At 37.9% G+C, this 14852-nt stretch overlaps 2 protein-coding genes and 1 pseudogene across 2 annotated transcripts in view; all 3 read left to right on the forward strand.

Moving 5' to 3' along the window:
* Positions 1-1888: 1888 nt before the first annotated feature.
* Positions 1889-4562, forward strand: LOC122085638 (BAHD acyltransferase DCR-like). The gene is made up of 2 exons (XM_042654128.1): positions 1889-2405; positions 3461-4562. Exons 1-2 carry the CDS (start codon positions 1944-1946, stop codon positions 4331-4333), a joined length of 1335 nt encoding a protein of 444 aa, XP_042510062.1. The 5' UTR covers positions 1889-1943; the 3' UTR covers positions 4334-4562.
* Positions 4563-5844: 1282 nt separating this feature from the next.
* The window catches only part of LOC122085664, a 28042-nt pseudogene continuing 19034 nt past the window's right edge, over positions 5845-14852 (forward strand).
* The window catches only part of LOC122085663 (BAHD acyltransferase DCR-like), a 5952-nt gene continuing 3894 nt past the window's right edge, over positions 12795-14852 (forward strand). Inside the window, exons 1-2 of the mRNA XM_042654158.1 lie at positions 12795-13313; positions 14728-14828. Coding sequence (XP_042510092.1) covers positions 12852-13313; positions 14728-14828 — 563 coding nt within the window. The 5' untranslated portion in view covers positions 12795-12851. The remainder of the gene's footprint in view (positions 13314-14727; positions 14829-14852) is intronic.

Genomic DNA, 14852 nt, shown 5'->3' on the forward strand with positions numbered 1-14852 from the left:
ATCAGTATCTTTGAGGGAAAAATGGTCTTTTACCACCGATCCAATCTTGAATTCTTGATCAAATCTGATACCGATACTGGTCCCGATCCGGCTAATACTAAGTAATTTAGAGATGCGATGGCTCATATCTTATAGAGGGTCCGGCGCATTGATCGGGATGTGACCAATGGGTGTGTTTGGTAACTACGTTATATTGATTAAACCAGCCCATGTGGTCTGGCTAAGTACATTACGACGTAATGATTACATTGATTGTTAAAAACCAGGCCGTCTGGTTTGTCAAGTACCTTACGGGTTGAAATCTTCTGCAATTCCGATCTCGTACAATTTCGTGAAATACCACCTTCAGGGGTGACACGTGTATTGATACCAATGTAGTGGTCCAGATCTGGTACAACTAATAAAACCTTAAATCAGTGAAGAGTCATTTAAATCAGATCTGGACCATTGCATTAGTATCAATACACGTGTCACCCCCTGAAGGTGGTATTTCATGGAATTGTACAGGATCGGAATTGCAGACGATTTTTTTCCAGTACCTTACACATTGATTGATAAAACTAGTCAACCTAGGATAGGGTCCCTAGATAGTGTGAACTGTGAAGGGCCTTCATATGTTTCAAAAAATTTTAAACTTTGAATCAGGATGGGTCCCTGTGGAATATGTTTTGGAATCGGCTGGCAGTGTTTTCAAAAACCCTAGAATCGGTCCCTTAGATCCTAAAATACAGTAATGCAGTCTCCAAAACCTTAGAATCAATGCAACTAGTTTGATACTTCTAGAATCGAGTTCAGTGACAATTGAATACGATTTGAATCCACCAATTTGATTGATCTAATTCCGATGATTTTAAACTTAGAATCGAGGTAGGACCAGTTCTTGTTGATTTCGATAAAAAAATCAGTCCTAAAAATCCTATAATCAGCCTCTCAAATCTCAAAAACTCAATATGTTAATCCCAAAAACCCTATGAAATCATTGGATTTGGGGTGGCAAATATGAACCATCTAGGCAAACTCATGAAGCTTACCATGGATGATTCCCGAACATGTTCAGGATGCATGGCCTCGGTGTTTGTTCTCTATTTTTTCGGAAATTATCCCTAATTATCAAACCTTCTTTATAGGTTGATTTTCAACCAAAAATTCTATTTATAAGTTTTTAAGAAGTTTGGCCTATAAAGCTGTAATTATGAAATCCTCTTTTTGGCATGTAAATAACGATATTTATTTTTAGGGAATGGGATAGCTACGCCACCGGTTGAAGGTAAGTTAGTGGATAGACACAGTGGGTGCTAACTTATGGTATATTGGCAATATACTGAACATTTTCCCATATTTTTAATGAAATTTATTTCTCTTTGATCATTAAAAAAGAGCCCAAAAGACATTAAAACCCTTTGCGATGAGGATTCAACAACTGGGGTGCATATTAAGACCGTCTCAACTACTCACCGTTCAACGCAGAGGATTTGAATTCAAATCAACCACTTCAAAAATCTATAATTAAAATTACATAATTTGAGTTTAATTCTCTTAAATATCAACAAAGGTCGTTACCATCATTGGAAAAGAAAGGGGCCAATCCCAGTACTCTAAAATTTAAAATGCTTTCCGACTCATTAAGTAAATTTCTCATTATTCGTGGAGAAATCGGTTGGCCGAGGCTGACAGTAAGAGGCAAATATAGAGAAGCAGAGTTATATTTTCTGCCTTCCCGGTTCATGGAGGCCCCAAGAATTGACTCCAACTATGAACTCCCATCCCAAAACCCAACAACATACAAAGGATTAGATATAAAGAAAAAAATTGTATTTAATGGATTACATCTACTTTCGTGAACCCATTAATGCCCTCTCTTCTATTAGTAAACCTCACCTCCCTCTTCTCCTTTCACACTCAATAACCAGGTTTCTCTCTCTTTACTTTTCTTTGTAACAGAGATGGCAATTGAGAATGGGAGCAAGAAAGCAGATAAGATGGTGAAGGTGACTAAGAAGGATATGGTTCTCCCAAGTAAGGATTTGGGAAGACGAGAATGCCCTCTGGTTACATTTGATCTTCCTTATGTGACCTTTTATTACAACCAGAAGTTGTTGTTGTATAAGGGTAATAGTTCTATTGATGATTGGGAGGAGATGGTGGGGAACATGAAGGAAGCTCTTGGGGAAATTCTTGTGGATTTTTATCCATTGGCTGGGAGATTGGAGAAAGATAAGGAAGGTGTGTTGAGGGTTGTCTGTGATGTCAAGAATGTTGGTGTGGAGGTGGTGGAGGCGGTGGTTGACGGCGTCGGCATTGATGAGCTTGGGGAAGACGAGTCTTCCTTCTTGTTGCAGGAGATCGTTCCTTACACTGGCGTTCTGAACTTAGAAGGTTTCCGCCGCCCATTGCTGGCTGTTCAGGTACTCAAATTTTCCTGGGTTTTTTTACTTATCCATTTCGAGATCGAGAGAGAGAGAGACTACAGTTAGTGTACTGTTACGTGGAACTGGCAGTTCAGTTCATTGACTCAAGTACCTTTTTTTTTTTTTCTGATGAAATCATTGACTCAAGTGCTCTACAAAGTACAAACTGAAAAAAGTGTTTTGGTTAGATAGTTATACAGAAAAATGTTTCTTGCGTTCCGTTTTATGGGAAAAATAAAAAATAAAAAATGAAATAAAGTGTCTCATGTCAACTTTGTGTTTTTTCATTTTTTTCGAACAAAAAGAAAAAAAAAATTGCTACAAACTCAAAATGATGGAACGACAATACCTTATTCCATCATTTTGGTTTTATTTCAAATACAAAAAGGTAAAAACTAGGGTAATCATTCCTGAAACAAGTTCACCAAAAGTCAGTTTTTTGTTTTAAAATCGCATTTTGACATAGAAATTGAAAATTCAATTTTTGACATGAAAACATCGTTTCATGGGATTGAAAGACTATTAAACATAGTCTTATATTTTAGTTTCTAAAAGGCAACATGGTCCTTATGTTCACACATAATAAGTTTTGTGAAAATCGTTTGCAATGGTTGCATCGGTGCTGTGAGCATGGGGTGGTTGAGAGCCTTGTGGGGCGCGTGTCCGATTGCTCTCAATCTTTCGATGCTCATTGCACTTCACCACTTGTTACAGAGGATGTGGATGAGTTTGGGATTTTTGACTTTCTTAAAGAAGGGATATGGTTGTTATTTTGTACTCATTTTTGTGTGATCATCAGGTAGTGCTGTCGTTTAGAACATTTTTTTTCCTTCTTTTTAATTATTATTTACAAAAAAACCTAAAAGACACCGTGACTCTTGTGCCTAGATATCGAGGGAGCAAAATGACTGTTTTACCCCTTGTGAAAGGCACAATCCTACCCTATTGATGCTTCTAAACACGATCTCATTGGTCTTTGTGTTAATGTCGGAGCCACATAGTCTTTGATTTTAAGTTTTTTTTTTTTTCTTTTTTTTTTCTGGATGGCACAGTTCACCAAGGTTAAAGACGGGCTTGCAATCGGGTGCGCATTCAACCACGCTATCCTAGACGATCATTCCACGTGGCACTTCATGAATTCCTGGGCGGAGATCTGCCGTCGATCCGGCTCAATTTCAAACCCACCTTTACATGACCATACTAAAGCCAGGAACACACGTGTGAAGCTCGACCTCCGCTCTGACCAATCCCAACTAGCCAATTCACCAGGGATGATGAGAGAGAAGATATTCCGATTCTCCGGCTCTGCCATCGACAAGATAAAAACTGATGTCAACTCCTCCTTATCAAATGGCTCAAAACCATTCTCAACCTTCCAATCACTTGGGGTCCACATATGGAGAGCTGTCACCCGTGCACGCCACCTCAACACAAAAGATTCCACGGTCTTCACCGTCTTCGCCGACTGTAGAAAGATGTTTGACTCTCCGACGCCGGAAAACTACTTCGGAAACCTAATTCAGGCGGTGTCGACGGCAACGCCGACGACGACTGAAGCGTTGCTGGGGAACGCGCCAGCGTTCGGTGCGTCGATGGTGCAGAAGGTAATTGAAATGCACGATTCGAAAATGATCGAGGGTCGGAACAAAGAGTGGGACGCGTCGCCGAAGCTGTTCCAGTGGAAGGATGCGGGGATCAATCGTGTGGCGGTAGGGAGCTCGCCGAGATTTAAGGTTTATGATATCGATTTTGGGTGCGGGAGGCCGGAGGCGGTGAGGAGTGGGAAGAACAATAAGTTTGATGGGATGGTGTATCTGTATGAGGGCAAGGGTGGGGGGAGGAGTATTGATGTGGAGATCAGCTTGGAAGCTCAGGCAATGAACAATTTGGAGAAAGATAAGGAGTTTCTCATGGAGGAGCACTAGTCCTAGACTCCTAGTTGGTTCATATTCCTCTCTCTCTCTCTCTCTCTCTTGGAGTACTACTGCTAGTGTGGAACTTTGTAGTTCTTGATCAGTCTTCTTCAGTGTCTACTACTGCTAATGGTTTCTGGTTAAATTCGAATAAGATTTTACAGAAGTGTTCAATTTATGGGTTTTCCTTCAAGTTCTATGTGGAAAATTTAAGCTTATAGGAATTGAACTTCTTTTGTCATTCAATGTGTGTTCAATCTTCAATATGTGGAGCCGTTTTCAGTCTGCTAAGTGAATGTAAATATATTCTTTTTGCAATTTTGAAGGTTGCCATGTTTACTTGGTACTCTGTAATCAAGCATCTGCACGCATTTCAATAGTTAATTTGGGACATGCAACTTCAAGTGTGTCGGTGTCTAATTAGAGATTGATTAGATTGTCAGTCGTTAGAGAGGATATGATTTCATGGAAGAGAAGGGTTCTACCAAAAAAATAAAGTGGAAGGGAGGGGGTAAAAACTCTTTCCTTTTTTTTTCCCGATAAGAAAAGTGAGGAAAAGCATGTCGGTTTTGGGGTTCAAATTGTTTGCGGTGAATGATGAGATGTAGTGAGCATTCGGTGACTGAGAGCATCTGGGCACACATCCCGAAGGGTTCCTAGTTACCCGATGCTATGAACATCAATGCAATGATTGCAAGCGATTTTCACACATGGGTTTTGTACGAAGTAGGTTTTGGGGTTGAACCTAGAACAATGATGATGAAAAAACATGTTGAGGTGCATTAGCTTTCCCAATCCAGTCAAGCTTGGGATGAACCTAGCCCAACCCAACCCAACCCAACCCAACCCAACGCAACCCAACCCACTTTTGGTTTGTAACTTGTATCTTGTATCATTGTATGGGCTTCACGTTCAATTTCAAGCATTAAGAGACTAGTGCATGAATGAAATGAGGCCTCGGAAGCTCATTATGTTGAATAAATCAATCCAAAAGCTTAAGTTATTAGGTGAAGAGATGAATTGGTATATGACACCATCTAAAGTCTTAGAGTTTTTCAATAGATGATTATTCCCAATTCTTATTAACCTCATGTGTTGCCTCTGTTTTGGATGACAATACACGTAGCATGTCATCCAAAATTGGGATCCTGATGGCTCTTGATCGATTCTAATATGAGTCGAATTAGAATCAATAAAGATTAGTGAGGAATTGAAAAAATTCGAGCAAAAAATATACCCTAACCTTAGTTTTTTGAAGGGAGATTGGCCGAGTGGGTTTAGCTAGAATCAGGATTGACCTCAGTTGATCGGATTCCAAATTTTGAAACCCTAGGTTCACATCGAAATGGGAATGGGGGGCTCAAAGAGTTTGTAGATTCTATTCGTAAAGCAACTCGGCACTTCAAATTTTGAAGTTGTTTCATACTTATTTATTTAAACCTTTTATTCTCACCTCTTTGGTTTTTTTTTTCCAGTTAAAATGTGAGAGGATATAATGACTCATCATTAATTCTTATTCTTATTATATTTTTTTGGGTATGACTAGGCCAATTTCGCTCATTGTTATTGATCTTATAGGGAATCTGAATTTTGGAAAATGGAAGATATTGAGAAGGGTGGAGGAACCTTCTTCCCGTGGAAATGAATGGGAAATTGTGTCACTCACAGCCTCAACATATGCTGCTGCTGCTGCTCCTCCTGGTCCAGAAGGATTTGAATCTAATGCTGATAAGGGCCATGAGTTTGTTGAGGATGAACAGGAAACCTCTCGTGCAATGTTCATGTCTGGTCACTTTGTGTTCCCACCAAGTCAGCATGAGAATCTCCCACTGGACCAAGATAACAGTGAGATTGATAATGAGACTAGGACCTGCCTGTTGCTTGAAACGAGGTGGCCGGATTAGATATGGAGGTAGGGGACAGATCTGACAAGAAAAATGATGAAAATTGGGAAATGAAAGGATTGACAATGCCTGAGGATTTGCCCGGAATGCAGTTCTTTGATGAAAAAGGTAATAGTTTGTCTGTTGGTAGTACAGTACAGAGTTTGAAGAAGACGTAGGTTTGCAAGGGCTGAATCTGGTTGATGATAAGCGCAGTATATATAGTGCTGCTAAATTCGGTTCTTTTCATGCTGAAGCAAATGATAGTGGATCAACAGTGTATGATGAGGACAACTGTGATCTTTCTCACCAAAGCTTAAATTCGCCTTCAGATTTGTCAAAATCGACAAGTCACGACAAAAAGGATGAGTATAATGGGCACGACCTTCCTTGTGAAGCGAAGCCTGGTGGAAGAGAAGGGCTGCTTCTTTGTACGCTCGCTCATGCAAGGGATGCAAATGCATTTTGGTCTATATGTGTCGCTGCAGCCTTGATGGGCCTTGTAATTATTGGGCAGCGGTGGCAGGCTCAACAACTTAAGTGGCAATTCAACATCAATTAATATTTTATGGTGTTTGCGTCATTTTCTCCACTTTGTATCTGGAAATCATCAACATCTGATTTTAACTGAGTTGTGTGTATGTGCATGTTCATATGCACACGTTTGTTATTTCTATCCTTAAAGGATACACTTGTTTGTTATTTCTGTATGATGAATATGAATATTTGAGCTAATGGACGTGATGATAATCCAGGAAACAGTTGCTTTTTTTCTGAATTTATATCCTAGGCTTTACAAGTCCTCTCCTTATGTTGCCATGAGTTAGGAGAGTAGAAAACTGTCCTTGCATGTTCTACCACAATGGACTCTTTTGCGTACCAGTCTGAAAATTGACCCTTATATCTGTGATTGAATCAATGCTATGTTCTCAGTGTAGAAAGGAACCCTGTTGATCAGTTGATGTGCTGAAAAGAATGAACTCTACAGATACCATGAGTAAAGTTTAGCACTTTGGTTTGTGCATTACCTCTTGCTCCTGTGGAATGATGCAGTGTTCAGTTTCATGCATGGGTGTTACAGTGACATGATGTGTGTGTAGAAGTAGAATTGAGATGGTCTCACCATCTTAAAAGTGTATAGAAAAAATATGGTTGTGTGGGATTGGTAGGCAACCCAAGAGGGGAGTGAATTGGGTGATGCGGAATATTATGACGATTTAAAAATATTTTACTCAAATCGAAGGATGAATGCATGTTGTAAGAAACTACTAGTAACAAAACTGAAGGGAGAAAGAAACAAAGATGGAAACAATAAAATTTAGAGTGGTTTGACAACCTTGCCTACATCCACTTCCAAGTGATACACACTTGGATTTTCCATTATATGATCAATTTCCAAATGGTATTGATTAAGACTTCTCACAATTGTTTTCTTGGGATCACAACAAGCCCTTACATATAGTTTTCCATGTGGCTCACTGCAAGTCTTCGGTTGTTTTCCCGGCTCACAATAATCCCAAGTGTTTTGGCTAACACTCAAACCTTACGTCAATGGAGATACCCTATTTCCTACCATAACTCTTTGCTTGTTTTTTAAGTGTTTCACTCAAGACGCTCATAGGGAAGAAAATGGATTTATGGATGGAATCAAATATGCAGTATTTCCTATTTACAGTAAAGCCTTTATTAGAAAAAATATACAATTGAAAGCACGAGAATAAACTCCTAAAAGGTAGATAAAGAAAGTTAAAAAACACTTCTATAATTCTGAAAAAACTTTAAACCTAGACAAAAAGATGTGCAAAATGAGTGCCAAGAGTCTTATAGAAAGATGGTCCCAAAGTTCATAGGCAAGAGATCATTTACCTACAATTGAAAGCACAGAATCCATACATGTGTTGCGCATATATTTTCTATCAATAATCCCAAACTAGAAGGACACTTAATTAAATCTATGAAATATGAATCACCAAAATGGTGGATCGATCTGCAACTGCTCCAACTTTGATTAATTAATGTGTTATTTTCTTAATATTTTTTCCCTTTTATTAAAATTGGTAATGTAATGTAAGGAATCATTTGTCACAATTAAGTTAATTAGACTAATAATGGATTGTATGGTTTTAAAAGCATTGTGTATAAACCCTCACAAACCCTACCAATCTTCTCCACTCATATTCAATAATCTTATTAGATATTAATGAGGTTTGTTAACATAGAAGCTCAGTCTTTGCAAACATTAGGGTTTAAAGACACGGAATCAAGATCTATATCAGTCTTGATTGATTTGGAATCAATACAGATCGGTCTAAATCACCCTGGAATCAACGTTCCAATGGTGTGAAAATTGTCTATAGCCTTTGCACCGGTCCAATGAGCATTGGGTGGTTGAGAGCCACTTGGGTTGCGTGCCCAGATGCTCACCTCACCTCACCGCTCACTATAGAAGATGTGGACTCATTCTAATGTCAAGATGTGGACTCATTCTAATGTCATAACCCTAGTTTAAGCATAAAGATAGGACAAGCCGGATTAGTCAGAATTGGGATTCTGATCTGAAATGGCAGATCTGATTTCGTTTCTTTAAACCCTGATAAACATACTTTAATCCATAAACCACCTTTAATTGTTTATGTCAGACATTTGTCTTTCCTACTAAGCAACTCAATTCTAAAGGAATTACTATTCTAACAATTTATTTCTTCGATTTTGTTTTTCTTCATTTTAGGTTAGAGATTCTCTATTCATCTATGATAATTTGAAAACATGATTGGATTTGGAAAGAGTGAATGTCATCGTTAACTCCTGCTCCCTACTGTCGAAAGTTTGAAACATCATTATTTGATCCAATCAGATCATCATAATTAATGGATAAAGAGATTCTCCCTTCATCATAAGTTAAGAGAAACTCATTCTTCAACACTTGGGAAGTTACAACCACTTACTCCCACCTTAAAAAATGAAGCATTCCATATTATCTTTCAGAAAGAAAGAGACGGAATTTATAGAAGAGTTACCAATATTGCTGATGATTTCAATTGCACCTCAAGAGAGAGCCTTGAAGATTCTTTCACTCCTACTAGTGAAGGAAAACTTTTGCCATTACATTGTGAGTGTAAGAAAAGTATATCCATCTAAGGTCATAATCTTTGCTCGCAGCATCTCTAACTATTCGGTTAGCATCTTTCACTTAATGAATCACGTGTTTTTCAAAGCATAACTATTTGTGAGTGTATAGGTTCAGTGATTCATGCCATGTGGGTTGAGCAAGATAAGCGGAATATGGGGGGCTTGTGTCCTCGTTCCCATTTACCTATGCCATGATTCTCATGGCTAGCCTATCCATAAATGCTCTACCTCCCGCTATAGTATGAAGTTGATAATACTTCTCACTATTCCCGGATAACCTTCAAGACACCACCCAAAACCTTCCACACATAAAAACTAAAGCAAAAACAATGGATGCTTCCTTTCCAATTATACATCACCTTAATATCGGACAATTCAAGTGCCCTTAAAAATAAGTCATGAGCACACCTGAATAAAGCTCTGTGTATGAGCACATGGGCTATATGATCAAGGAGCATTCATTTCTCATTTATTTATTTCATTTCCATTCCAAAATAACTTGTGTTTTAATAACCCTAACTCTGACTTTCTCTTTCATACCCCCAAATTAAGGTCATGATGATTAACAGAGATACCAACTTGTCACACTAGTGAAGCGTTCAGGGTTTTCTCTTTACCATCTAACTGTTACCAAACTTGTTATACTAATGAAGTCTGTTATTATGTCCAATCCATAGGACTGAGATTTTGGTTGAAAAAGCAGTGGCTGAGGCCTTGAGGGGGGACCTATCAACAACTACTCATGCATGCAAAGCCTATTAAAAGCAAGAAAAGCTGGCTGGGCCATCTGAGATGGACTCGAATTCAATGCGTCTCAGTTTCTAGAAACTCTTGATTGGAACTTTTTTATATGTCCATTTTAAATGCCGATAACTGCAACATCTGAAATTTTAGGGCTTGGAAAATCTAGGGTTAGGAGCACGGTCTAAAAAATCAGAATCGCTCATAACCGATTCTAATTTTGAACGTTTTAATCCAGTCGATTCTAGGGTTTTTTTCTAATCGAATCATTGAGTTTTCAAATCTATAGGATCGATTCTAGGGTTTCTAAGCCCGATTCTAACCTGATTTGAATAGAATCAGCACTGACCAATTTGATCCTTAATTTCGATTTTCATAACCTAGATTAGGAGATAGAGCATGGTAATTGTTAGAGGACCATTGGTTTGCATGAATATGCTTTAAATGTATCCAAATACGTGAAATAGTATTTGATTGAATTAGACTTCAACAGAATCAGACATAATTTTTTCTATACAGTGCTTTATTTGCCATGTGGCAATTTATTTTATTGTCCCAGATATGTTTGTTGAACATATAATCCTAATATGTGGTTGCACTTTTGGTTGTGTTCTCGTGACTAGTTGTTAGTTTAGGGTAATATTGCAAATGTGCTTGTACCAAAGTTGTTGAACACTTTACTATGCACTTCTTGTTGTCATTGAAGTGGTGAACTAAAAAATTGTAACAATATTTTGATTGCCTTTTCTTTTTTTTCAAAATGTTTTTTGAGTCGATGAAAGAATTTATTATGATGTCATTATCAATCATTGTCTTGCACGGATTTTATCTTAATTGGAAAAAAAAAAAAAAAAAAGATTACAATTTCTTTTTCCTGAACTTTGATTACAACAAGATTATTCTTTAAATCTAATCATAAATAAATTAGATCCAATTCACGAATTCAACTTTTGTTCTCGATTTCGCATGTTTTGAGGTTTTAGTCTTGGATCGGCCTTACCGGGATCAGCTATTACTAATACCAGGTCGATGAACTGTATAAAAATTATACATAAAAGAGTATTTTTGTCAATAATATACTCTGAAATCAATATCTTTGAGGGCAAAATGGTCTTTTACCACCGATCCAATCTTGAATTCTTGATCAAATCTGATACCGATACTGGTCCCGATCCGGCCAATACTAAGTAATTTAGAGATGCGATGGCTCATATCTTATAGAGGGTCCGGTGCATTGATCGGGATGTGACCAATGGGTGTGTTTGGTAACTACGTTATATTGATTAAACCAGCCCATGTGGTATGGCTAAGTACATTACAACGTAATGATTACATTGATTGTTAAAAACCAGGCCGTCTGGTTTGTCAAGTACCTTACACATTGATTGATAAAACTAGTCAACCTAGGATAGGGTCCCTAGACAGTGTGAACTGTGAAAGGCCTTCATATGTTCCAAAACATTTTAAACTTTGAATCAGGATGGGTCCCTGTGGAATATGTTTTGGAATCGGCTGGCAATGTTTTCAAAAACCCTAGAATCGGTCCCTTAGATCCTAAAATACAGTAATGCAGTCTCCAAAATCCTAGAATCAATGCAACCAGTTTGATACTTTTGGAATCGGGTTCAGTGACGATTGATTACGATTTAAATCCACCAATTTGATTGATCTAATTCCGATGATTTTAAACTTAGAATCGAGGTAGGCCCAGTTCTTGTTGATTTCGATAAAAAAATCAGTCCTAAAAATCCTATAATCAGCCTCTCAAATCTCAAAAACTCAATATGTTAATCCCAAAAACCCTATGAAATCATTGGATTTGGGATGGCAAATATGAACCATCTAGGCAGACTTATGAAGCTTACCATGGATGATTCCCGAACATGTTCAGGATGCATGGCCTCGGTGTTTGTTCTCTATTTTTTTGGAAATTATCCCTAATTATCAAACCTTCTTTACAGGTTGATTTTCAACCAAAAAATTATATTTATAAGTTTTTAAGAAGTTTGGCCTATAAAGCTGTAATTATGAAATCCTCTTTTTGGCATGTAAATAACGATATTTATTTTTAGGGAATGGGATAGCTAGGCCACTGGTTTAAGGTAAGTTAGTGGATAGACACAGTGGGTGCTAACTTACGGTATATTGGCAATATACTGAACATTTTCCCATATTTTTAATGAAATTTATTTCTCTTTGATCATTAAAAAAGAGCCCAAAAGACATTAAAATCCTTTGCGATGAGGATTCAACAACTGGGGTGCATATTTAGACCATCTCAACTACTCACCGTTCAACGCAGAGGATTTGAATTCAAATCAACCACTTCAAAAATCTATAATTAAAATTAGATAATTTGAGTTTAATTCTCTTAAATATCAACAAAGGTCGTTACCATCATTGGAAAAGAAATGGGCCAATCCCAGTACTCTAAAAGTCAAAATGCTTTCCGACTCATTAAGTAAATTTCTCATTATTAGTGGAGAAATCGGTTGGCCGAGGCTGACAGTAAGAGACAAATATAGAAAAGCAGAGTTATATTTTCTGCTTCCCGGTTCATGGAGGCCCCAAGAATTGACTCCAACTATGAACTCCCATCCCAAAACCCAACAACAAACAAAGGATTAGATATAAAGAAAAAAATTGTATTTAATGGATTACATCTACCCTCGTGAACCCATTAATGCTATCTCTTCTATAAGTAAACCTCACCTCCCTCTTCTCCTTTCACACTCAATAACCAGGTTTCTCTCTCTTTACTTTTCTTTGTAACAGAGATGGCAATTGAGAATGGGAGCAAGGAAGCAGATAAGATGGTGAAGGTGACTAAGAAGGATATGGTTCTCCCAAGTAAGGATTTGGGAAGACGAGAATGCCCTCTGGTTACATTTGATCTTCCTTATGTGACCTTTTATTACAACCAGAAGTTGTTGTTGTATAAGGGTAATAGTTTTATTGATGATTGGGAGGCGATGGTGAGGAAGATGAAGGAAGCACTTGGGGAAATTCTTGCGGATTTTTATCCATTGGCTGGGAGATTGGAGAAAGATGAGGAAGGTGTGTTGAGGGTTGTCTGTGATGTCGAGAATGTTGGTGTGGAGGTGGTGGAGGCGGCGGTTGACGGCGTCGGCATTGATGAGCTTGGGGAAGACGAGTCTTCCTTCTTGTTGCAGGAGATCGTTCCTTACACTGGCGTTCTGAACTTAGAAGGTTTCCGCCGCCCATTGCTGGCCGTTCAGGTACTCAAATTTTCCTGGGTTTTTTTTCTTCTCCATTTCGAGATCGAGAGAGAGAGAGACTACAGTTGGTGTACTGTTACGTGGGACAGGCAGTTCAGTTCATTGTCTCAAGTGCCTTTTTTTTTTTTTTTTTGATGAAATCATTGACTCGAGTGCTCTACAAAGTACAAACTGAAAAAAGTGTTTTGGATAGATAGTTATACAGAAAAAAGTTTCTTGCGTTCCGTTTTAAGGGGTAAAAAAAAAATGAAATAAAACGTTTCATGTCAATTAAGGGCCCGTTTGATAACGTTTCTGTTGTTTCTGTTTCAAGAAACGGTAGAAACATAAATTTTCGTTTCTAGAAACAGAAATAGAATTGAAGGTGTTTGATAAGTCATGTTTTTAGAAGTCGATAGTAACCAGTGAAAGAATTGCCACAAGTCGTTTCCAGAAACGTCAAAACAAGTTGAACTTGTTTCGCTTGGGTCATTTCTTGAATCATAAATAAGTAAAAATTTCTATTTCTATTTCTAAAAATAAGTGAAACGGAACAGTTTTATCAAACGCTTTTTGCTCCATTTCTACTGTTTCTGGAAACAGAAACGACAGAAACGCGTTTCTTGAAACGTTACCAAACGGACCCTAAGTGTTTTTTCATTTTTTTGGAATAAAAAGAAAAAAAAATACTAAAAACTTAAAATGATGGAACGACAATATCTTATTCCATCATTTTGGTTTTATTTCAAATACAAAAAAGGTAAAAACTAGGGTAATCGTTCCTGAAACAAGTTCACCAGACGCCCTTTTTTTGTTTTAAAATCACATTTTGACATAGAAACTGAAAATTTAGTTTTTGACATGAAAACGTCGTTTCTGTGATTGAAAGACTACTAAACACAGTCTTATATTTTAGTTTCTAAAAGGCAACATGGTCCTTATGTTCACACACAATAAGTTTTGTGAAAATCGTTTGCAATGGTTGCATCGGTGCCGTGAGCATGGGGTGGTTGAGAGCCTTGTGGGGCGCGTGTCCGATTGCTCTCAATCGTTCGATGCTCATTGCACTTCACCACTTGTTACATAGGATGTGGATGAGTTTGGGATTTTTGACTTTCTTAAGGAAGGGATATGGTAGTTATTTTGTAATCATTTTTGTGTGATCATCGGGTAGTGCTGCTGTTTAGAACATTTTTTTTCCTTCTTTTTAATTATTATTTATAAAAAAGCCTAAAAGGCACCGTGACTCTTGTGCCTAAATATCGAGGGAGCAAAATGGCTGTTTTACCCCTTGTGAAAGGCACAATCCTACCCTATTGATGCTTCTAAACACATTCTCATTGGTCTTCGTGTTAATGTCGGAGCCACATAGTCTTTGATTTTAAGTTTTTCTTTTTTTCTTTTTTTTTTTTTTAATATTTTCTGGATGGCACAGTTCACCAAGGTTAAAGACGGGCTTGCAATCGGGTGCGCATTCAACCACGCTATCCTAGACGGTCATTCCACGTGGCACTTCATGAATTCCTGGGCCGAGATCTGCCGTGGATCCGGCTCAATTTC

The sequence above is a fragment of the Macadamia integrifolia genome, chromosome 8 (genome assembly GCF_013358625.1).
Source record: "Macadamia integrifolia cultivar HAES 741 chromosome 8, SCU_Mint_v3, whole genome shotgun sequence".
Taxonomy (NCBI): Eukaryota; Viridiplantae; Streptophyta; class Magnoliopsida; order Proteales; family Proteaceae; genus Macadamia; species Macadamia integrifolia.